The sequence below is a fragment of the Xyrauchen texanus genome, chromosome 16 (genome assembly GCF_025860055.1).
Source record: "Xyrauchen texanus isolate HMW12.3.18 chromosome 16, RBS_HiC_50CHRs, whole genome shotgun sequence".
NCBI lineage: Eukaryota > Metazoa > Chordata > Actinopteri > Cypriniformes > Catostomidae > Xyrauchen > Xyrauchen texanus.
Genome location: NC_068291.1, coordinates 24321795 through 24347817, shown reverse-complemented (window position 1 = coordinate 24347817; position 26023 = coordinate 24321795). Strand labels below are relative to the sequence as shown.

Sequence of the window (26023 nt, the reverse complement as noted above, 5' to 3'; positions counted from 1 at the left end):
ATGTGGTGAAGACAGACTGAGACAGTTAGAGCCAGTTGTCCTTTGTCTTTGAAGAATGTTTTGTACTCCTTTGTATGAAATCTTCATTATTTTTTGGCAATTAAAGCATTGTATAGGCTTCAATCCTCAAAACAATGATTTTTTTTCATGCCAGTCTATTGCATACTGTGGAAACTCAGAAACAAACACAAAGACAATGTTAAGTTTCATTTAACGAACCAAATAGCTTTCAACTGTGTTTGATATAATGGCAAGTGATGTTCTAGTACCAAATTATCAATTTAGCATGATTACTCAAGGATAAGGTGATAGAGTGATGGCTGCTGGAAATGGGGCCTGTCTAGATTTGATAAAAACTTAAAAACAAATAGTGATGGTGCTGTTTTTTACATCAGTAATATCCTGACTATACTTTGTGATCAGTTGAATGTCACTTACGTGAATTAACGTACCAATTTACTTCCGAAACAGCTAAATCTGTACATTATTCCAAACGTTTGGCTGCCAGTGTGTGCAGGCCTTGACAGAGAATTGCCCATGGTTACAAATAATAAAAAAAACTACATTAAAAAGTTTTAGTACAAACTTTATGTTGGCTTGAGAAAGCCTAGAATGACAGTTTGAAGTAATTGAAAAAGCTTGAAGATTGAAGGTTTTTAGTTTGATGTAGTTATAAGTATTAGTAGTTTTCAAAGTTTAAAGATTATAAGACCATTCAGTCTATCAAATAGATTAGATAGATAGATAGATAGATAGATAGATAGATAGATAGATAGATAGATAGATAGATAGATAGATAGATAGATAGATAGATAGAATATGACCCATTGACGGAGAACCTCACCTGGTCCCTCAACACCAGCTCTATCACCAAGAAAGCCCAGCAGCGTCTCTACTTTCTTCGAAGGCTGAGGAAAGCACATCTCCCACCCACCATCCTCACTACATTCTATAGAGGGACTATTGAGAGCATCCTGAGCAGCTGCATCACTGCCTGGTTTGGGACTTGCACCGTTTCGGATCGCAAAGCCCTGCAGAGGATAGTGAGGACAGCTGAGAAGATCATTGGGGTCTCTCTTCCCTCCATCAAAGACATTTACAAAAAACACTGTATCCGCAAAGCAACCAGCATTGTGGACGACCCCACACACCCCTCACACAAACTCTTTACCCTCCTGCCGTCTGGCAAGAGGTACCGAAGCATTCGGGCCCTCACGGCCAGACTGTGTAACAGCTTCTTCCCCCAAGCCATCAGACTCCTCAATACTCAGAGACTGGTTTGACACACACGTGTCCTGAGTTGCACTTTAATTACTGTAACTTTATAACTGTCTGGTACCCCAATAACTGCTATGTGCATAGAACACTATCTCATAGTATGTTATGGTTACGTTTTTTTTATTTATTTTTTTAGAAACTGTCATCTTTTTGCACTACTGTGTACTGGTCGGCGCTGCACTTTGTCTATTGTCTTGTTCATTGTCAGAAATTTGTTGTACTGTCCCGTACTTTTTGCACATGTTTGCACGTGCACTTTATATAGGTATACATAGGTATTTTATATAGGTATTTTATTTCGTTGTGTAGTCTCATGTGGTCCTGGGTTGGTCCTTTGTTGTTTTTATGTAGCACCATGGTCCTGGAGGAACGTTGTCTCGTTTTGCTGTGTACTGTACTAACTGTATATGGTTGAAACGACAATAAAAACCACTTGACTTGACTAGATAGATAGATAGATAGATAGATAGATAGATAGATAGATAGATAGATAGATAGATAGATCCTTGCTAACCTGAGTCCCATGAACAAAACTACAAGTCTATATATGTTATTCTGGTGTAGGGATATGTGATTTGTTGCTTGGTTGCTAGGGTAACCCCATCTGGTTGCTTGGCAGTTACCAGGGTGATACTTATCAAGGCTACTTTCCTTTCTGAGTGAAATAAATTAACCTGGAAGTCTCTACTATTTTCTGTTGCAGAGATATCTGTTTTGTTACTTGGTTGTTAGGGTAACCCCATCTGGTTTCTAGGCAATAACCAGGGTGATACTTATCAAGGCTCCTTGCTATCCTGAGTGAAAAAAGGTCAACCCGGAAGTTTCTATGAATTTCTGGTGCAGAGATATGTGATTTGTTATTTGGTTGCTAGGGTAACCCCATCTGGTTTCTAAGCAGTTACCAGGGTGATACTTATCAAGGCTCCTTGCTATCCTGAGTGAAAAAAGGTCAACCCGGAAGTTTCTATGAATTCCTGGTGCAGAGATATGTGATTTGTTATTTGGTTGCTAGGGTAACCCCATCAGGTTTCTAGGCAGTTACCAGGGTGATACTTATAAAGGCTACTTTCTATCCTGAGTGAAATAAGTCAACCCGTAAGTCTCTACGATTTTCTGGTGCAGAGATATGTGATTTGTTACTTGGTTGCTAGGTTAAGACAATATGGTTGCTAGGCAGTTGCCAGTGTGATACCAAGAAGGGTGTTTGCTGGATTTAATGTAATGAGACAAACCTGAAAACTATGACATTCTGATCAGGAGATATCCATCTAAGCCATTTTGAATGAAGGTCAATGGGTTTTGGTTGCTAGGGTGGATTAAATGGGTGCCAGGTTGAATAATAATACGTTTAAATAGGATTTCAGTAAGTTGGTTTTCTCAAGCCAACCTAATAATAAGTTTAAATAGGACTTCAGTAAGTTGGCTTTCTCAAGCCAACCTAATAATAATAATAATAATAAGTTTAATTAGAATATCAGTAAGTTGGCTTTCTCAAACCAACCTAATAACACTACATTTGATTTGTGTGGGGGAAATAAAGAACCACAATGACTCCTGACCTGATGAATTGTTTATTAAAATATGATGAACATTTCTTTTATATCTATGAAACTTTTTTTAACAAATCAAACAATATTCCCTTTGTAGCCTGATAGCTGCTACTTTGACAATCAGAGCCATTTTAGCAATTCATCATTATTAATTCATATTTTTAATATTCATAAATAATTTAATTGACATCCACCATACCTTCATAAAATATTTTTCAGTTTACCTTTTAGTTTAAGAAACTGATTATTTGATCATGTATTCCATTAATGTAATGTGCTTTGCAGATATGTAAGTGAACAGTAGCTATCCAACTTATTTTGCAACATGGAAGTAAGCATCGGCTGTATTTGTGTAAAAGTTCCGCTATTATTGACCACAATGTAAATAAATGGAAGGATAATAATACCAGAATTTAGTGAAATAAGTTTATAAACTATCACACAACCACAAGATGTAAAGCAGAATGATGGCATCATTTTGGATATTTTTCTAACGTCAGCATTATAGTAAAAGAGCAAGTTTATTAAAATAAAAATACGGGTGAATAGGAATGAAGTGACAGTATAAGTCAGCTCTACAATCCTGCTTGTGGTCTACATTTCCTATACATAAAATAAAAAATATCTATAAAATATATAAATACGTACAATATATCAATATATTTTGTAAAACGACATGGCTTATAGTGAATAACATGGGGAAATGAATAATAAATTATGTCAGTTCTACTTACTAGAGACAAAAAAAGCCATCAATATAAACACCAAACCGGTTTACTGTGTTACAGCATTAGACACCTGGCACCCTGTTCACCATTTTTCATATTTAATGTTAATTATCAATTTTTGTAATTGATTTGGGTTAATTGAAACACCCAGAATAAACCAATTAAAAATGTGATTGCATTGCTGTTGTTCCTTAGGCATTAAGCAATAATAACATCAAACAATACTTTATTTAGGTCATACATCTCTTTGTTTGTCAGGTCTCATGAGAACATTTGATCATATTAATGGGCAGCAGTGTTATTTCCCATTTTAGTCACTATACGGTTAGTGTTTTTTGACTAAATCTAGTCTGTATATTGGCTAACGGGTCATTTACTTTAACTCAAGAGATACTGTTATAAACCAAGGAAAACATAGTACAAAGACTCACCTAAATGTCTTAATGACCTTTCAGCTACTTCTAAAGTTCCCTAAATGCCTTTCAGATGTTCAATGTCTTCTGCATTAACGTCCCACTTGAGATATTTCAATTAAAAAAAATCGCTTCAGAGACAGCTGGATTTAATACGAAATATTAGGCCTACAAATATCCTTATGAATGTATGTCTTTTTAATACGTCATACACTTCTGTTGACCAATTACGATACGACATATAATAAAATACCATCAATAACAAATGAGATTATCTTTCTCTGATGTTGCTTTCTCTGATTCTGAGCTCTGTATTCCATGACTCAGTCTCTCATTCCCCTTCCACTGTCTATTTCACACCAGAGGTGTCACTAGACGTCAGTGACATCCGGGGTTAGCAATAATCATACTTCCATGACAGGGTATAGCACACAATTTGAATCATTCCCGCAAGTTCCACGTTCATAGAGCGTGACATTCCCACACACTTTTATTCACTTTACAGTCCAGATGCAAATTATTAAACCAATAAATAGGCCTACAGATGAACAAACAAAATCAATAAACTTGTTTTTCTATCAAACTGTAATTCCAGAAGATGCACGAGTAAATCCGCTCTGTCTCTCTCGTGCAGCTGTCAGCAGCGCGTTGAGCACTTGTTGAGTTTAGTGTGAGGACGTGCGTTGATTAAGCGCTTTGTCAATTAGTTACTGAATTTAAGATGTTATGGATTTATAAACCTTTCAAACCCAATTTGACATGCACATGGCGTTATACAGATATTTTGCAGCAAACATATGGTATTTTGTTAATTTGAACATAGGTTTATTGTTGATTTCAAGTTTTTTCATTTTATGGAATGTTCATAATAATTACAAAATTTAAAACATCACAAACAGCAATAATTTCAATAGAATAGAATAGAAAAAATATTCAGATCAAATCTGTGAAATGTAAAGAACAATGAAAGTCTGAAAGAACAATAGTAAACTGCAAAAGCACCACATAAACACATACCAACCACAATGCAAACACATGCAATTAGTTAAAGCCGTGAACTATGATAAGCAGTCTGTGATGCATGAGAGTCTCTCTGTTCCGCCTTCTCCTCCCTCTGAATGCTTCACCCATTTTCAGTTTGCAGGCCACAACTGTGCCTCATAAGTTCTCGAATTAATGTCATTGTTGGGATAATACGATTGAGTGCACTGTAAAAAATTCACCCGTAAATTTACAGTAAAATACTGGCAGCTGTGGTTCCAGCCCTTTACCGTAATTTTACGGTTTCAACAATGCTGTTATTTTACAGTAAAATACTGGCAGCTGGTTCCAGCCCTTTACCGTAATTTTACGGTTTCAACAATGCTGTAATTTTACAGTAAAATACTGGCAGCTGTGGTTCCAGCCATTTACTGTAATTTTACGGTCTCAACAATGCTGTAATTTCACAGTAAACTACTGGCAGCTGTGGTTCCAGCCATTTACCGTAATTCTACAGTTTTTAATTTTATGGCTGTGCTTCACAAAGTACTGGCAGTAATGGTTCCAGCTATAATTCTAAAAAGTTAGAATATAAATACTGTTTTATATTTACTCTATTGTCCGATATCTATTAACATCCCTATATTTACTCAATGGAAAAAATGAAGAAAATTTACATTATGGTACAGTATTGTTTGCCATTTATTTAAAACAGCTAACAAGTTTTAACAATACATTAACAGTTAAGGGAAACAAAGTCACAGAAAATACATTGTAAAATGTGAGGAAACAGTAGGCAAACAAAGAAACCTTACATTCAACATGTCACATCAGCATCCAGGCAAGAGAGGAATTCTGAGTCTGAGAGGAAAATATTAAGGAACCAATGGATGAAAAATCCTTGACAGAGGCAAAAAACTGCCAAAAGATCTGGCCTGAGAGGAAGTCCGGATCTGAGAGGACAAGAGATCCAATGGGTGAAAAAACTGTAGGAAGAGGCAAAAAACAGCCAACACGTCCCACCTCAGCTTTTGACACATCTGGCCTGAGAGGAAATCCCGATCTGAGAGGACAAGAGAACCAATTGGTGAAAAAAACGTAGGAAGAGGCAAAAAAACTGGCAAAACGTCCCACCTCAGCTTTTAACACATCTGGTCTGAGAGGAAATCCAGATCTGAGAGGAAAGAAAATCTTAGTGGTAAAATAAATCACATGACAAAAACTAGTGATCACATATTCTACGAACACTTTTAAAAGAGACATAAAATGTTCATGTTACATAACTAATTTTAGAGGTTATCTATACTTTACTAAACACATCTCATTAAACATTCACAGTGCGTCAGTAAGTGAATTTCTTGTTACTTAATGACCCACAAATGTTTTTTTGTTTTGTAATAGTTGTTCATGATTCGCTTGTTTGTTCTGAGCAGTTAAACTGTCCACTGTTCTTCAGAATAAAATAATCCCCCTGGCACCCTATATAATAGCGGAGTCCTCTAACTAATGAGTAGTTCTCATTGTGAAAAGATGGGTGTTAAAACCATGCAGTCAGTATTGTAAAGGGTTTAATTGTTCAGAATGTGCTGGAAAACCAAAAACTGAGCAAGACATTGTGGATTTTTCTGAAGAACATTGGGCAGTTTAACTGCTCAGATCAAACAAGGTACTCATGAACAACTATCACAAAACAAAAACAACATTTGTGGTTCATAGAGGTAACAATGTAGTCACTCACAAAATGTCCATTTTTATTACACTGCACTGAGAGTGTGGCTAATGGGATGTTGAGTAAAGTCATGAAAGATTATAATTGTTTGCATAGCTAGCTTAAACACTTTGTTTGTCTATAGATGTGACTGATGAAGACATTTTATGACCAATTAATGCAGAAAATCATCCAATTCCAAAGAGTTCAGATACTTTCTTACCACTGAATATGAATGCAGTTAAGAGGTGTTGATTCTTTTAGGAAGCTGCAAAATGTGAGTGTCAGTGGGCATTTAAGTTTAGTTACCTAGACGAAGTTCCATTCGAAATCGATGAGGTTCTTCAGGAGAGAAGCAACTTTGGGATTGACAGTGGCAGACTTCTTGCTGACAAGTTTTCCAGTCTTCTTTGAAACCACCTTGCCTCTGCAGGTCTTCGTACCTCTTTCAGGGTTTATCCCAACGAATCGTCTAAGGGTAATAAAAAAAAACACACATTAAAAAAGAAAACTTACAAAATCGACCTTTTATCAATTTAAATATTGGATTAAATATAAACAATTAACCAATTTAAAGGGTACTATAAAAGGTGATAAAATACCTTTGAATGAATTCCAAGGTGCCACATGCCTCCTCTGGATACTTAAGATTGAAGATGTAGAACATTGCAAACATGGTTGCTATTGCAGTCAGGAATCTTGGTTGTATGCCCTCACAAACAACACGACTCTCTAGGGTAATCATCCAGCGTTCAGTACAGTTCTCTGCCCTCCCTGAAATGGATTTTATTTTTATTTTTAATTTTAAATAACAGTTTACACAATATTCAAATTTTTCGGATTATTTACTCATTCTAAGGCCATCCAAAGAGTGTATGACTTTTTCTTTATCAGAACACTGTGGCGAGTGGGACAAGGTCGAGGGACGTGAGAGAATGTCACAAAGACCGTTCATCATCAACGTGATTACTGTCGAGTGACACCTGCGCGACACACCGGTCTCGTATATCACACAGAGGAGTGGAAGCATTAAAGGAGTAGCAACGACAATGGAGATCGAGAGAGGAACAGGCCTGATTTTATGTTTGGTTTTGTTTCTGTTTTATGTGGCCAGCAGTCGTCCGTGAGGGGCTGCTGGCTTTTACTTTCATTTTTGTATTGGTTTATTTATTTATTAAAATATTTGAATGTTTGCTGGTTCCCGCCTTCTTCCCATAACAAAACCCAACATAAAATCAGGCCTGTTCCTCTCTCGATCTCCACTGTCGTTGCTACTCCTTTAATGCTTCCACTCCTCTGTGTGAGATATGAGACTGGTGCGTCACGCAGGTGTCGCTCATCAGTAATCACGCCACCGGTCTCGCGTCGTTCTCTCACGTCCCTCAACCACGTCCTACTAGCCACATACACAAATACATTCTTTTAAGGAAATTAGAGCTCTGTGTATGTATGCAACAAGTCCCATCCTTTTGACAATCCAAACAGCATATTAAGGCATCATTACAGTAATCCACAACTTTCCCGTCCATCATTTCATGTTTTCTAAGGTAAAATAATACATGTTGGTAAGAAACAAATCCATTATTAATATTAAATTATTAACTGTCCTGTTCAATCAAAACACAAATAATTTGTGGCGCTGTGTCAAATCACTCGCATCCATAACATAATATGGCACCAGTTCACTTGCATCGTATAAATCTGTAAAACAGCAGATATCATTCTAAAAATCTTGCTGTGTTCTAGTGAAAAAGAAAGTCAAATACTTCTTTGATGGCCTGAGGGTGAGTAAAATATCACATCATTTTTATTTTTGAATGAAACTTTCTTTCAAAAGTACTGCCTTTGCAACCAATCATTTATCCCATCTGCACTAGTTATGACATACCACATAGAATAAGACGAGGGCTGGCAGGTAGATGTGGCATCTTCTCTACATCAGCTGCAGTCGCAGAAACCTGAAAGAGAACAAAAAAATTAGAATGATATATAAATAAATAAATTTGATAAAATGAAACAAGAAACAAAAGATTTTAAAAACACTCACATCTGCATGTAATATCAGGCCACTTTCACTCTCATTGAAATGTGCCAGAAGAAGCTTGATGACCAGGTCTGCAATTTCAAGGTTCTCTGCCTGGGACAGGACATCCTTCATGTTTTGGTCTTTTGGTCTGCTTTTAAAGTACTCAGGAATGGTCTTTCCACATTCTTCCATTGACATCTCTAAAGTGTGCAGTATGTCAATTTCAGTAAGTAGGTGAAAATGGGCACAGATGGACCTCTGGTTAAAAAGGTAAGGCCACTGGCACCTTATGTCCTCAACGGAAGGAGATGGTGTGGAATTTAAAAGCTGACGCTGCAGACAGAATGTTGTTTCCATCAGATTTTGTACTTCTAGTTTCTCAAATCCAGCAGTTCCCTCCTTGCTGTAAATGTCTTGTAGTCGCTGACGTTTTGCCTCTATGGTTTCCGTGGTTTCTTCTGGTGGGAGATGTGGCTGAAATCTCACACACCCGTAAGTGTCAGTGGGTCCTCGTTTGCATCCAGACCTTGTCATGGTTCTTCTCTGATGACCAAAACTGCTCTCACGATTTAGATTTTCCACACGTGTCTTCACTTGCTGTAAGAGAGATGTATACCCTCCTGCTATTAAAGCACCGTTTGGAAACTGGTCCGCAAAGCTGTTAGGGTACTGCCTAACAATATTTTGGCAGACTGTAATACATTGAGAGCGCGTGGGGTTAAGCTCATATTTGCGGATTTCGTCGACTAGGACTCTCACCATCTGGCGCCGTTCAGCAGGTTTGGGCCTCTTGCCTGCAGAAATAGCTGATTGGATCTCTGGTGGCATTCGGTCCCAAGGGACCTGGAAAGTTGTGGACCATGTCTTGGAAATGGCTGGGGAAAATGACATGCAAGCTTGGCTGTCAGGTGCTGGACTTGAAAGAGGAGAGGATGAACTTGACTGACTGTAACTTGAACATGGGCTGGAGATGGCTTGTAGGTCTACAGTAATCACTTCAGTTTCTGATAAAAGTACAGAGAATTAACATTATTTATAAACTCTAATGATGATACCATGTACAGTGTCACTATTTTGTCTCAAAAACTATTTTTACATTTATTTACACATTCATGTAAACTAAAATTTTACTTGGCAAAAAAACATTAAAAGGACCTCATATAAAAAACTGTATTTTAATCCTTACTGTCTGTAATATTTACATTTGTATGGGCAGGTAACGCTCATTAACTTTGTAATCTTAAAATGTCTTAGCTACATTACCTGATTTAAAAGCTTGAAGAACCTTTCTAAGCTGAATAACTGGCAATAGATCTTGAAGGTCATCTTTCTGAACATACTGCAAATCATTTTTGCTTTCTAGCCCAGAGCTCTGAAGTTTGGAAAGGATCTGTTGCAGAACATCTGAGGATACGTTAGGCAATGCCTGCAAAATGATGTCTTTAACCTCATTACTCCAGTCAGACATTGCTCTATAGAAAGAGAAAAGAGTGATGAAGAATTAGTACAGGCATGCCACACACTCTGTACTCAGGCAATGGGTAATAATCTAACAGATTCTCGTGTTTTACACAGCACGCTCTCTCGGCTGGCGTAATACTGTAAACACCCATGTTAGGAACCAGTACAGCCCGATATTCCTGGGTAACAAAATGTACAGATGAACCCTGATGAACAAGAATTAATTTGATCTTTCCAACTACAAGCTCTTCATCATCTGAGTCTCTGATCAAAACAAACATGTTTTTTTTGTATTTTGTACCTCTCAGTGTAATATCATTGGCAACCTCAGTGTTTACAGCCTCAAAATGCATATGCAAAACTGCCGTTCTGATCTCCTCACTGTATTCAGTAGAATAAAATTCTGTGCTTTTTTCCAGAACAATATCTGGTGGAAAGAAGTTGCCAGCATAAAGGTATGCCTGAAGAAGCTGATGTTTCTCTGCAAGCGTTTGACAAAGATTCTTGAAGTTATGTGATTTCCGAGCACACTGCTTGAAATATGTATGCTTGCTTTCAAATCTTAGCGTCCACAAACGGATTAAAGGGCCAAAGTGGAAAATCAGTTCAGGATAATGAGTAATGTAGTGGTGCTTTGGTTTCAGTGTGTGATTTGGAAATGCTTTACATCTAGTGTCCAGGTACTCATTAATCAAAACTTCTAGGTAGGCTATCTGCCCTGCAGAAATAGCTGGTGCACATATAAGCTCTACTATTTGTCGAAGCTGTAACACCAGCTGCCACACCTCATTTTCAGCTGGACTTTCAATCTTATCTCCAATCAAAACTGGAAGCATCCTAAGGAAACACCAGTTTTGCACTGCATGACCAGACAGTTTATCCCCCCCTGGAGAAAGCTCAGCAGGTTTGTCATTAGCATCACAACCAAAGTATGAGAACTGACTTATTCTGCGATTTAATTCCTGGTAAGTGAACTGCTTATCCACAGTCACAAGGTGTTTTATGTATAATGCTACATCACATGATGCAACACCTTCAAACATGTCATGGCCAAGACAAGGTGGTAATCCAGGTTGGCATACATGAAAGTAACTTAGACTATTGAACAAAGAGTCAAATTTGATTCCTTCAACTGCACCTGAAGCGGAATCACTCTCAGCATGCTCTCTATATGAAACAACAGTGCGTTTAGTACCTTTGGATAGAGGATCTTTTTGAAAGGTCTCTCTGTCAATGTTGCAATATCTGCAAAAATGAATACTCTTGGAGAAATTCTCTACAAATCCACCTATACAGTGTGAGCCCAGGTTGTCCCCACAAATTGCAGTTAATGTTCCCAGGAACACTTGTCCGTCGGACAAAGTAACACCACTTATCTCAAGATCTTTAAGGTCTTTGATAAGGGGCTGGAAGATGTTTTCTTGCCCGAAAAACTTAAAATCTTGCTCCCTGCAAATCAGAACAAGTTGCATCTGGTCAATGCTTGACCTATGATGCAGAGGAATGTCTGTAAGGGTGGCGTATACACAGAGTAATTTGTGTTTTTTCCTGCCAGATCCAAGAGGGTTGGCAACTTCTAATGCATCCTGGTAGAGAATTATGCCAAAGGATGAAGGCTCATTTTTTAGCAAACTATTTTCTCTCATACTGTTGCCATCCCACACGTCACGAAAAACATCTTTACGAGGAACACTGTAGTACATTTGTTTATGGTGTTCCCTTACTGTGTCAATTTGTAACAGAGAACTGACAGTTTCCTTGATTGGAACATATTGTGTAAAACACTCTTTGCCTGCCTCATTTTCTCCAAGACAGACTGGAACTGGTGCTATGTGATTAAAATTACTTTTGAAGTAGGTTTTTCGTCTCTGGTCAGTATGAAGTACCTGCGAATTGTAAGTCTGAAAGAGGTCATCACTTTGCAAAACATCAATAATAGCACATATATCCCTTTCAGCAAGCTGTAATGCAACTAATTTGTCTCTTAACTTGAAAAGCAGGTGTTCCTTACTCATGTCATGAATTTCTTGAAAGTGACTAACAATTGTTTGAATTACAGATGATGGAAGTAGACATTTAGCTTGTAATTTGAGATAAAATAAAGCAAGATGTCTCAAAAACAATGCTTCATCAACGCTTTCTGCACTGTCATCTTGTTCCATAAGATGGCTTTCATCACATGGAGCCTCATGTAGTTCTTCTGACAGGTGGTCAGAGCTCTCAGGCAGGCTACCAGGATTAACAGAAACCAGATTTCCCTCAGAACAATCACGATGTTTTCTAGACAAGTGTGCAGTAAATGTGGATACGTTGGAAAACGCTTTGCCACATCCCTGAAATGGACATGGAACTATTTTCCCCTCCTTAATATGCATCTTTAAATGCATGTAAAAGCTTTTAAATGACTCACATCTGACCTGACATAACTCAACATGACATGTTAGGTCAAATGAGGTGAAGGAGCTAGCACTATACTCTGTTTGGCTTTTTCCATGTCTATAGCTGTGAGACTTAAAGGCTTCAAACTTTCTAAATGTTTTTTTGCAACCAGGCAGAGCACAACTAAAAGTTATATTGGAAACATGTCTGTGAATTCGCATGTGCCTTACAAATGCACATATAGTGCTGCATGCTTGTGCACAAAGTTTGCAAGTATACATGGCGTGAAACTCACCAAAGATTAGGGCTGTGCACTGTCTCAGTAAAACCTTTACATCAAGTGAATGATTCCTAGAAAAAAAGAAGAAATAATTATTATTTCGTCATCTTAAACCAAGCAAAGAAATTCGACGTCGAGCACAGAGAACACTTGAGAACTGTCTGTCTTCAAAACGTGTTTCGCGCCAAAAAGTCGAGAATATCCGCCTCGTCTTTCAAAAATAACCTCTTTGACTTTTTAATAGTATGAAAGTTACATGTGAATCTCACAAAAAAACAGGTAAAAGTTACTCGCACCACTAAATCGAAAAATATATAGGCCTAACAATATAAATATCTATTTTGCTTTGGGAATTTCAACAGCTTTACAAGATTATTTGCATGGAAACTAAACAAATTGACCACTAACTTTTAATTATTATAATGGATCTGGATATTTCAAGTAGTTTTGTATTTATTCTCCATCTTATGTGCATGATATTATGCGAATAACATTAATGTAAGATTCGCATCGTGTAACTTAACATAACTGAATCAGAAATTCATGTAAATCGAGTTAAGGGTACTAAAAATGAAAGCCAAACTAATTTCTAAATGGTAACTTAACTTTAATCAAGCAAATATTTCGCCGTGATGGAGCTCAGAGAACATTCATTAGCAGGCGAAATGCCTCAACCGTTGAGAGCTCTGTCTATAAAACGCGATTCGCGCTCAGTAAAAGCACAATCAAAAATACCTCTTGAAAAAGGCGATTGTACAGGTTGGGAGAAACATAACATAATAACAGTAAAGAAATAAACTTACCTTGAACAGTGTCCTTCTTTAAGATCGTCTAGATGAGTGTTGCGAAACAATTCTGTTAATTTGACTGCTTTCTGTTCGAAAATAGACTGCGTTGAAGATGCCCCGCCCCCACGTGCTATTTTTTACAGTCCAAGACTGTTTTTTCCAGAAACAAATGGGTTTACACATAAATGCTGTAAATTTACGACAAGTAATTAATTTATGGAACATAGACTGTACATTTACAGGATTAAACTGTTTATTGAAATAACAGTATTTTACTGTTGGAAATTCACTGTATTTTTACAGCAATTTTTAACAGTGTGTCCAGCACATTGAAGAGCTTTGTAGAGGTGGAGCATGTAATTTCTGTGCTATTAGAAGCCAAAAAATAAGTTGCAATCTTGAGAAAACAAGATTTAATAACACTGTTTTATAATAATAGATAACTATGCCTTATGTTGGCTTCCACAAATTATACTTTACCATTAATTTCCAGATGTCTAGTTTGTTTGTTAGTATGCCTTTGTTTACTGTAAACGTGTATATATGTTGTACAGACAAAAAAATCATAAAAAAATGCTTTAAAAAACAATATTAGGGCTTTCAGTGCTACAGAATATTAGGGGTAAAAAAATTTTTTTTTTAAAAAAACAAGCTCCACCAGCAGCTATAAAAATACCACCACAAACAAAAAATATAATAATTATCAAAAATATATGACATGCAAAACCATGGCCATTTCATGCCCTTCTACACTGATTAATGAAGTAGTGTCAGTCACTCCAAGGCTGCCCACTCAAAGTAATAAATGTGGCTGTAGTAGGAACCATTTGAGCTTTCAAAGCCATAGAACAGAAATGACAGCTACACATTTGGTGTAGTGGCCCATGTTATTGATTAATTAGAATGTGTTATAAATTGGTGTTTGTCAGAGAGTTGATGCAAATTAGTGTTGGGTTAAAATTAGCTTTCCCAATGGTGAGCAGAAAATGAAGAGCCAGCCTCTCACTAGAAAACCTCTGTCCAGATCTTTATGCTGCATCGCTAGCTATTACATAAAGACATAACTGCATATTAATAAAGAGCTGATCTGTGAAGCATGGATCCTTGACATGACAGAGTGAATAGATGTGAACATTTTTGTTGTTTGTGTAAATCAGGGCACTTTACTTATATAGGGTCTCATTTAGCATCCACATACAACAAGCCTCCCTTCCACCTGTTTTAATTAACACTTCTTAGTAATCAGACAGCATCTGAAAGCATTACTAATGCACATTCGGGTGGTGCACTGTCATATAGTAAGAGCCATTGTTGTAAATGTTAAGATATTATTACAAGTTAAACTGAATCAACAGAATTTGATTCATTTCCATTTACCATTTCCATTTATGCATTTAGCAGCCGCTTTTATCCAAAGCGACTTACAGAGCCCTTATTACAGGGACAATCCCCCCAGAGTAACCTGGAGTTAAGTGTCTTGCTCAAGGACACAATGGTGGTGGCTGTGGGGATCGAACCAGCAACCTTCTGATAAACAGTTATGTGTTAAAAACGATTAAGAGGCACTTAGAGTAAGGCACTTTCAATGGAAGTAAATGGTATCCTAAGTGCGTCAGGAGGGTTTAAAGGCCAAAATAATTTTGCTCATAATGTTGTAAACACACTTACGCAAATTCTTCCGTAAATGTTTTTTATAAAAAATAAAAGTGTATGATTTGATGAGAAAAGTTGTCCAAATCTGCATTTTTGCTGTGGGACTTCTGTTGTAGATGGATGAATTTCTAGTTATTCGTCTCCTACGTAATTCCTGTGGGCGGCACCAGTACATCAACAAAGTGTGCCGCTACACACCTGACATCAGGTAAACTGTCTCAGACAGCTGTTATAGCTACAGAATGTTTCTGGTTGTTTCTTCATAGTTGGAACTAATGAAAGTTTTCAGACAAAAGGAAGACAAGTTTATATTCTTATGCTGATTTAAGACAAAAGTCTTCCAAAATACTCGATTAAGCTCCAGGTAAATGGAGTTACATCAGCCCAATTCTTAGTATCCTTGCGTGGACATCGTGTGAAGGTTACCGGGATAACAGGTTTTCCGGAGTAACGTTGTCATGACAACAAAAGTTGAAATATTGGATTTAACTTTCTACAGACAAGGGCTTTTTCTCAATGTGCGTTCTTATGTGTTCTTACATTCTCAAAGACTTGTTTGATGTCATCATCCACTGCTGAAATTCAACTCCAATAATCAAGAACGCAAGTTCCTAGAATGCATAAAATTACCCAGATGTGCACTTGAAGACTTATGCGCAAGAACCCATTTGAAGTCACAGAATTCACAGGGGAACTGATGGCTTGTGAGAGTCATCATACTCGGTCAACATTTGTTGTTTTGTAAGAAAACACAGAGGAAATGAGTGTTAACAGATTTTATTCTTCAAAGAGTCACTAGTCCTGCAAAACCTCACTGGTGTTGATAATAATGATAATAGGCTCGATTGACATGACAAACGCCTCGCCTTGAAAGAAGACGAGAGTAGGCGGCTGCAGTCAGGTATGAAATAAGTGCTGTCAAGTTCGACAGATCAAAGGCAGGTATCGTGTTATTCACGTTCATGTGCTTTGTTGCTGATAATAGTGATGTAACTGAAATTCTGTAGCTTTTAAATGAAAATGAATATGATGGAAAAAGTCACCCAAAGTGGCTGTTATTTAATTCCCTCCAATAGCTGTCTTTTTCGTCCATTTTTTATAAAGGCACCTGTTTTAGATATTTAAGAAATATGATAACAATTACATATCCGAAACAGAGATCGCACAGTCAGAGTTCACACAAAATGCATATACATAAAATCATAATATCAGAGTTTAATATATATATATATATATATATATATATATATATATATATATATATATATATATATATATATATTATAATTTTTTAATAACGTCACGTCATCAGCAAGTCATTTTCTGTCATGGTTGCTGTTTGCACAGCTGGGAGAAAGCAACTGCACCTTCTGGCTCCTACATTTTTGACATACGTTGCCATGACATCACAGCTAGTCGAACAGATTTCTAACCAGCATGCACCTGCTAATGATCACAGGTGAACAGTTATGCCCAGAACTTCCTCACCTCAAACGAGTTTATTGCCGTCGATCTATTTATCAATCTCTCTAATCATTCACAGTCTTTACCCTGAATGATACCATTCTACTTCCCATCCTTAAAATCTAATAACAACAAAGTCACTTCACTGACCTTAGTAGTTGGCTTACCACTACCTCATATAAACATCTGGGTGAGCCAACCTCTTCCTGTTGCCTTACTCACCTAACCCAAAACTGGTTAGTTGCTCAGGTCTAAACAACATTGTGAAGAGAATCACATTCAATCTGTCACAATTTGTGCAGTTGCCTTGTGTCCCAGAGGACTGCACTGGATTACTCATTTATATATAATCTCATCAGTCTGTTTTGGAAAGCTCATTATTGGCGATTTCTTTTTTTTTCTTTTTTTTCTGAACTGCGGGTTTCTGACACTTTCAAAAGAAAGCGGATGGCTTTTCATTAATATTTTCAGAACTTTTTTTTGATCAAAGCTTACGGTAGTTTGGAGGTCATGCCAATAATTCAGTATATGGAGTGATGAGCAAACTGAGACTGAGAGGATCAGGAGGATGAATAGAAGTCAAGCACTTTAGATGAAATTGCACTGACATTCTCACCCGAATACTTAGCAGGGCAAGAAGCCATGACAACTGCACCAGCACAGGGGTTGTGGGCAGGTATTTCCTATAGGCAACCATCCATTTCTGTGCCTGTGGCAGATTATTCTCAAATGCAAAAAAAAAAAAAGCATGGAAAAATCCTAAAGTGGCACCCTAGTTGAATGTTGGTTGTAGGAATCTAGCTAAGTTGCATATGCTCCTTAGAGCGGTATTGGTGTAATGCTGATCGCCTGGTGTGCCCGGTATGGTAATGCACTGTCAATAATGTTAGTGTCTTTGAGGAAAGTGGTTAATTCATAAGACCGTGATATTTTGTGTCTAATCAATGCTACTCTCTTTACTCATTCCCAGTTTACCAGAGATTTTAGAGACGCTACTATATGTCTTCAATGATTTTGGACCACAGGCAGATCTGGCTAGCCCAGACACGTCTGCCTGAGACAATTTAAAAAGTACTGATTAATATGCCGATAGTGCCAGGACAGGTCATTCATTCTTCAGCTGAACAAACATGGCGCAGCGGAGGAAAGAGTCACACTAGGCCTGCTAGATATTGCTATAGAGAAGTCCAACCTACTCAGCCTCCCTGCTTCTCTCATTCTGAATCATGGGAATATGACAGAAAACAATGCATTGGTTTTCAGCAAGCGATAACAGAGATTCCAACAAATGGCTTACTGTGATCTATTCCAACTAATTCCTTGTTCCAAAAAAGGATGGTTAACTTTCAAAAGGCTGCCTACATCTAAAATTCTGCAGGCTATCGAACTAGGCTAATGGTTTACCAAGATCTCAAAGAAGCATACTTCCAAGTGCCCATTTGTCAGGAACACCAAAAGTTTCTCTATTTTGCCTTTCAAGGTCACGTCAGCGTCCTTCTATTGGCCTATCCCTTTCTCCAGGAGTGCTTACCAGAGTGGTGTCAGTGGCTCTTTTTTAAAACGAGTAAGTCTCAAATGACAAGAGGAGACACAGGAGTAGGAACTTTAAATCCTTTAAATCACATACGCTGGAGTGGAACGTACGCTGGAGTGGAACGTACGCTGGAGTGGAACGTACGCTGGAGTGGAACGTACGCTGGAGTGGAACGTACGCTGGAGTGGAACGTACTAAAGGCTCAACAGTAAAATTGTAACACTTCAAACATCAGAATTCAAACATTATCGTTTAAGGACTGACCCTTACTAAACAAGCGGGTATATATACACTTGGACACTTAATGAGGGAATGGCATACAGGTGGGGATAAGTGATTAGGGCAGTGGATACGGGGAAATGTAGTGCAGGAGAAAGCTTCAAAATAAGAGTCCTTATTAACATATCTTAAGTTCTGTAGCTTTACTTTTTAAAGGTTTGTCCTGCTTACAAAATTGTAAGGGCTTGTACACACTATTTTGGCATAAAATATAGGCTGTTGAAAATTCTTTTTTTTGATAATCAACAATATGCCACAAATGTTCGAGCTTAACTTGTATTGAACCAGTGACATTCATTTAAAAGCTCAGAAAAAAATGTGTTGCATAAACTTCCATGTGTTGCATAAACTTCCCACTGAATTCATCTTTTGAAATATTTAAAGTTTTGCATTTCATATCAGCTTACAGGTTGAAATGTTACAAATGGACAGTGTAACAGGAATTAAAGTATATTTTGCATACAAATAAATGTCTCATATGTAGAAACACATAAAATGTTCATGTGCCAGTCTGTATGTGTCTCTCCCTTTAATTTTCTCTCCCGTAAAATTCTGTGCATCACAATAATTTCCTGGCTTAGCTCGTCCTGTTCGTCTTCAGAAAAACAAACCGCATCTGGAGTTAATTCACACTAAATAACAATTATAATGGGTTTGTTTGTATGTTTGTTTAAATAAAAAGTTGCTAAATTATTGATAATGTTCTGCAATTGTTGTAAATAAATGACACTTTTATGAAAATTAACCATGATATAGTTATATTGTAGTAAATATGACTAAAGTAATCATGGATAATTTGGTTTTCACCATGGTTTTACTACAGATATCTAGTAATACCATGGTTAAAATGAAGTATGCTTCCTGTCAATGGTCTATTATATAAAGGTCAGTTGTTACTCTATTAAAACCTTGGTTAATTTTCGTAAGGTTAATAAAACGAGTAAGTCTCCATTTTAGGCTTAAATGTAAAATAAAATATGGATTTTATAAATTATATTTTAAATGACCCATTTTATCTCAAGACTTTGCAAATAATAATAATTATATTAATAATAATTAAGATATCAGTTTTGGTATCTGCGATATTGACCTTGATAGTACTTAATATCAAATCAAAAAGAAAATAAGTGGTATCGCCCATCCCTAAAAACTCAGCAGTTATTTTTATTTAATTATTAGAGAATCAACCACGAGTAGACTCAACCACTGATAACAATTGTCTTCGTTAAACTAAGTACACCGTTAAACTTACATTTATTTTATTTTGCACTATGATTCCACATATCCTCAACACATTTCTAGGAGCCCCTGTCAAAGACTTAATCAAGCCTAGTATTGATTTTTTGATTTGCACACATCTAAGTGGTGAACAGTGTTATGTTTGTCTAATGGAGCAAAGCTGGGTCATCAGTTACAGTACGTTTCCTGTCATTCTAAAACAGATCTTCTTTAGGAATTGAAGATCTCTATGGTCAGTTGGCCGGGGGACAAATAATCGGCTAACATGCTCCTCTACCTTTCCATGGATTACAAGGATTGAGTCATTCCCAAAACAAAGACATTGTGCTAGTTACAGTGGGGCACAACTTACTAGCCAGGCAGGGTTTGAAGGTACTACTGAACTAGTCTGTCAGTTATAGTGTCACTTAAGAAATATCTTTGAAATTCAAATGGCACTCTGGAACGACATCTCAGCTTTTTGGCTCACTAAGATGTCCACGTTACTACTTGGGTTGTAAACAAAATCTATGTTTGATGGTTATTTTATTTATAGCACAAAAAGTATTAAAGGTCATGATTTTATTTATAGCACAAAATGGTCATGACATACACTTTTTTTTCCCTGAGGTCCACTTATAATGTTAGTATAGTTGTTTTTTGCTGTTGTTGTTTTTTCTTTTTTTACACAAACGGTCAATTTAGTCATATATAATAATTTTCCACCTTGCCCTCTGTCTGATACGCTCTGTTTAAATGCCCTTTAAGACTTCATTGTAAATGCCCACTGTTGTGATTGGCTAACATCATGCAGCCCTTCCAATAGAGCCATATTTGAAATGCAAACCAAAGAAAATGAATAAACTCCAAGACCACAACTTTTATAAAAAACAAATTTCATGATTAACATACAACCCAATTTCAACACATTTCATCGGAATACTATATATTAAACTGTTTACTCAAGCAGCACCATAAATTATCAAACAGTCATTCATTAATTAAAATGTTTACTTAAACATTTCCAGTCCAATAGTTCAATAACAGTTTCTGTGACTGGTTAATAAGCAATCACTCTCATAATATGAAACAAAAACATACACAACCCTCACTGAGATGTTCTAAATACACAAACGTAAACAGTCCATGGTGGTGGCATTGGGCTGCTTCAACAGACCTAAGCAGAGAAGCTTCTTTTCTCACCTCACATTTTCCATGTTTGTTTACACACAGGACTGCATGTTTCTCCCAGTCAGAATAAGACATGTTTTTGAAAGTTGTATTTGTACCATTCTTAAAACATGGTGCACATTGCCGTAAATGCATCAAAATGATCAATGATGAGTGCATATTGGGGTTGCTCTGATACAAAACGTTTTGCTTCGGTACGACACCAGACCTGGTACCTCTGTATCGATACTATAATCAATATATAAATAGTCTCAGATTTTTTTTATGAAATTACACAGAAAATTACTTGATTAAAAGAACTACAGAAAGTCTCACAGATTCAAATTATGTGTTTTCCTTTTCATTTTTTCTAGATTCCATGTTAAATGTTTTAACTAAATGTTATGATCAAATGGTGTTTAATCAAATTGATACATACATCTTTAATCAAATAATTTGTAAAAAATGTTTAGTAAAATGAAATGCTGCACAACAGAGCTTCACAGTATTAATGAAACAAAAAATCTGATTGTGGCACAAGGCTGCTATGGCTGAATCAAAACATGATGATAATACACTTATGTTTGTGATACTGCTTACAGATAATAGTAATTAAAATAATAATAATACAACCATTTAATATTATAAAATTTGTATTATGAGTATTATTGCTACTTTATGAATATTATATTTGTATACAGTAGTTATATTTTCTGTCTTCAATTTCAAGGATCAATTTAAATAAATTAGTGGAAATTTTATTTTGAAAGACCTATGAGTTCTTTCTGTTTTCAACGTGTTAGTTAATTCAAGCGTTCCATTAATGCTGGGATAATCCCATCATGACACTCAAGATGAAATGTCCGAGCTGCACCGGAGGAGTTCATTTAAGTGTTAACAGCCATTTATACTCTAAACACACTGCATGAAAATTAAGCATCAGTATTGTTTGTGTGTGGGTGAGTGAAGCAGATGACTGAGCAGCACCTCTTGTTCATTCTATATATATATATATATACATTTACGATTATTTTTGTTTAGGTTTTCAAGAGCCATGAAAATGTTTTATAGTTTAGTTTCAGTTTTTCCAATTATGTTGATTTTTATTTCAGGTTACAAAAATGCTTTTTTACATTTAGTTTTTGTTTTAGATTACGACAATATCCTTGTTCCAAGCAAGCCATTTTTGCAGCTTGTTTTAAATAAATGCTGTTTTATAATAAATGTAAGTTTTCAGTTCTGCAACTTGCAGTATGTTTTTATTGTACAATGACGTCGTATATGTCAAAAGATCAAGGAAAATTGTATTCCTCATGCCATGACACCTTTAAGTGTATATGCATGTACATCACTGTTAAAACCTTCAGGAAACCAATCACAACCGATTTTGTACTACTTCATAATTTTATTGGTTGTCTCTGTTTTTTGACTATCTTGTAAATGTGGTGGTTTCAGATAATGTCTAGGTAACCTCATATTAGGTTTTCTATAGTGTACATGCATAGTTCTTAAAACTATACAATAAGTCATATGCAATGTTTAAATTAAGTAGCAAATTCATAAATAAGATACCAATGTTACTTACATTCATTAGAGCTAAATGGTGGGTCTCCTTAATTTGACTCCATTTTTATTTTTCTTTATACTGTAGTGATTGCAACCATGGATATTCATATTACTCTGTTCATTATTATTCTCCAAGCCCAGAAGATGGCACTATATGTTTACTACACAATTCATTGACCAACAAATCTTATGATGGTGAGAAGCCCCTCCGTCAAAGCTGGTTGAATAAGACATGCATGGCACTTCAATTGATATTTTGGCGTAATACGAGTTACAAATGTCACATTTAATGGCAATTTAAAGTTAGTTTTCCAAATATATATTGTTGAAACATCCGGGCCTATTAATATGAAATATATGCGATTATGATGGTGTTGCTTTCATAGTTCATATGGATGTGAGCTGCTGACAACACAAATCACAACACTAGTTCAGTCAAGGTGATCCAATAACAGCAGTTACTGAGATCCCATTTGTGCCCTTGAGCAAGGCAATTAACCCCTGATTACTCCATGAGGACTGTCCTTGCAAGCGGATGACTCAGCATCAATGTGGATAAAAGTGTTAAATAACAATCACCAGTACATTATTCACTGAACGTCTGTCAAACAATTTTATTGAAACTTGGAATTCCAATAGCATGCAACACTAAGACATTTTTCAGCACAATTATAAAGCTAACTATTTATAGCATTGCAGCAGCACACACAGTAATTATGTTTGAATTCAGGTTGAGAGGCTGGTAATAGAAAAAATACATTATTCATTTGATAGTTATAAACTCGACAGTGTGCATCCAGAAAGCAGCAGAATGCACACTGAAATTAATGTGCAGATAGGCCTACATCATCTTCCGTTTCAAATTATAGAAAACGGCAAACGTCTGAATGCATGTATACCATTTAGACTTGCTGTGGTTAATTTATAATGAAGTTCACGTTGCTCTGCTACGAACGTTCTCAGCGCGAGAGTGCTTCTCATACAAATGAGATCGAAGCGCGCGCGCGCCCACTCACTCACTCACTCACGCGCTCTTTGACGTAGTCAGCCAGCTGGGCTCCGGCGTTCCAGCGCAGCACGTATGGCGCAGCGTGACTGACCACCCTTAACATTTCATCCCGTCTAAAAAACGCTTTATCCTGAAAATAGGCATCCTGACACATCTGTGCTCGTGTCATCGTTTTTTAGCCGGAGCTAGAGACTTCCGAGAAGTAAAGCTGGTCCACACAGGTCTTATGAAGCACTCATGAAATAGCAGAATCATCTTTTTATCCGGACGAGGAATCGCAGTGATACAACACGAGCGTCTTGCATCCGCTCTACAATTAAGGAATACCTTTAACGGCGTGCCTTTTTCTGCATCCTGTCATTATGAAGGGATGAGAGCGGTGGTCTCGTCGATCATTGGTTATTTTTCGCATTAAATTCCGCAGTGTTATCTTTTGAAAACGTTGAAGAGGTGGATACCAGTGCGCGTGATCGGACTCCGATTGATAGCGCGCGTGTTTCCCATGGCTCTGTCATACCATACTTTTACCAGCAGCGTATAGAGTCGGTGCTTACTGCCGGCGAAGGTGTGAGGAGAAAACCCGCTTTTGGGGTTTGGTTTTCATCCTCCTCAATTGTCACAGCAGTTTGGTGAAGAAAATCTGCATCGGCAAGAAATAACCACCGAGACTGACACTACACCAGTTGTTTCTTAATGATATTTACGGTCAGGAGAGGTGGGAGATCAGACTGCACGTACTCTTTTCAAGTGCTCGCCGCCTGAGGAACTGTCGCCACGGAGCTGGATATGTTCAGACTAACGTAAAGATGGATGTTATCTTTGGTCTTCTGTGGTTTTTGGCCGTACTATGCAAAGGCGTTTTTTGCCAGGGAGTATACGGTAAGATACTATTTTACGTACAAAAGCCTTCACAAAGCTATTGTGACCTTGTGAAAATGCGTGAGGTAGATGCAAGGATGTGGGTTTTCTTTCTCAATGATGTCCAGTGTGATGTAGGCCTTATATATATATATATATATATATATATATATATATATATATATATATATATATATATATATAGCTCACGTCAAGTGACAGCTCCTGCGTTACAGGTGCTCCGTGGGGAATCAGTAGCCTGTGGCCTCAGTCTGCCTCGTATTGCATGCCTTATGCATAGTTGCATCTGAAAGTCATATATTACTATTATTGATAATCAAGGCTATGTAAAGAAGAAATCTTCTGTGTTCTTTCATTATGGTCAACAATGAAAATGGACATCCTGACACACCTGCATAGAAGTGTACAGTAGGCTATATGTTAGGCCTGATGCTGTCAGTGTCATTTGTACTTGCATAGCTTTTATTCACATAATATTTTAAGGGTTGAGCTCTATATGTTTCAAGTGGCAGTGTCCAATCAGATTAACTTTGAACATACTTTATTTGTTTGTAGCAATCAAATTGTTTTATCAGTGGTTCCTGTTTCATTGTGAAGAGGAGCCAAAAAGCACATCAATCTCTGTCTGTTTAGTGATGTGTGATTCTCAACAACATTTGACACAATTGAGGTTGCGGAATACACATCAACCATTCATTTTGTCATAGACACTACATAGAAATTGTTTCTTAGCTGCCTGCTGCCTTTAGAATATTACAAAGGGTTGCTCATAATGGGGAAAAAGCTATAACTACAGTAGAAATCATCAGCTGGGAGACCTATTTTAACTGACATCACATGGATTACAAGGGGAGATTTACTGTTACTAATGGAAGACTGTTTGGATAAGTAAGAAATTAAATCAGGGCATGAATCAGTACATATGACCTTACAGGGATAGTTCACCCTAAAAAATATATATATATATTCTCTCAACCTTTACTCAGACTCATGCCATTACAGATGTGTGTGAATTCATGTCTTCTGCTGAACAACAACAAAAGATTTTTAAAAAGAAAATTTCAGCTCTGTAGGTCCATACAATGAAAGTGATATGACTTGACCTTTGTCGCTCCAAAAATGAAAAAGGCAGCATAAAAGTAATCTGACTTAATAAGACTCCAGTGGTTAAATCCTTGTCTTCAGAAGCTTTATAATAGGTGCAGGTAAGATACAGATACATATTTCAATCTTTTTTACTTTCATACAATCTTTCATATGCCTGCTGACAATTTTTACTGCAGAAAGTCCAGAACTGAAGCAATCTGGCAGTTAACTGGATCTGCATTAATTGCACTGCACCATCTTTCAAAGACACCCCATTTATTGGCATAGATTCTTCTGGTAGAGGGAGCCCTAGCACTTAAAATGGTCTCGATAACCTCAGGTGAAAACCCAGTGTTTCTCAGTTGGTACCCTTCAGGGGCCAAACATGAAGGTTCCACAGCTCGGGCCGGGGATGAAATATTGTCCCCTGTGCCTGAGACAGAAGGTCTCTCCTGTCTGGAATCGCCCAAGGCGAGCCGTCGAGGAGAGACATTATCTCCGAGAACCATTCCATATTGTTCGCCCAGCGCAGCGCTATGAGTAAGAAGACTCACAGGAGCAGAGAAACCAAGG

The 26023-nt window shown here is 37.0% G+C and overlaps 1 protein-coding gene and 1 long non-coding RNA gene across 4 annotated transcripts in view; one reads left to right on the top strand and one right to left on the bottom strand.

The window, feature by feature from the left end:
* Positions 1-5706: 5706 nt before the first annotated feature.
* Positions 5707-12901, bottom strand: LOC127657369 (uncharacterized). 2 transcript variants are annotated; one of them, XR_007972269.1, is made up of 4 exons: positions 12820-12901; positions 7261-7432; positions 6968-7130; positions 5707-6124 (listed from the first exon to the last, which is right to left on the bottom strand). It is a non-coding gene; the product is annotated as an uncharacterized LOC127657369 (long non-coding RNA). The 2 variants fall into 2 exon arrangements; XR_007972270.1 differs by having other exon boundaries at positions 5707-6013.
* Positions 12902-23636: 10735 nt separating this feature from the next.
* Positions 23637-26023, top strand: part of mdga2a (MAM domain containing glycosylphosphatidylinositol anchor 2a) — a 289188-nt gene continuing 286801 nt past the window's right edge. For both annotated transcript variants that reach the window (XM_052145122.1, XM_052145121.1), the window contains exon 1: positions 23637-24364. In XM_052145122.1, coding sequence (XP_052001082.1) covers positions 24292-24364 — 73 coding nt within the window. In that variant the 5' untranslated portion in view covers positions 23637-24291. The remainder of the gene's footprint in view (positions 24365-26023) is intronic.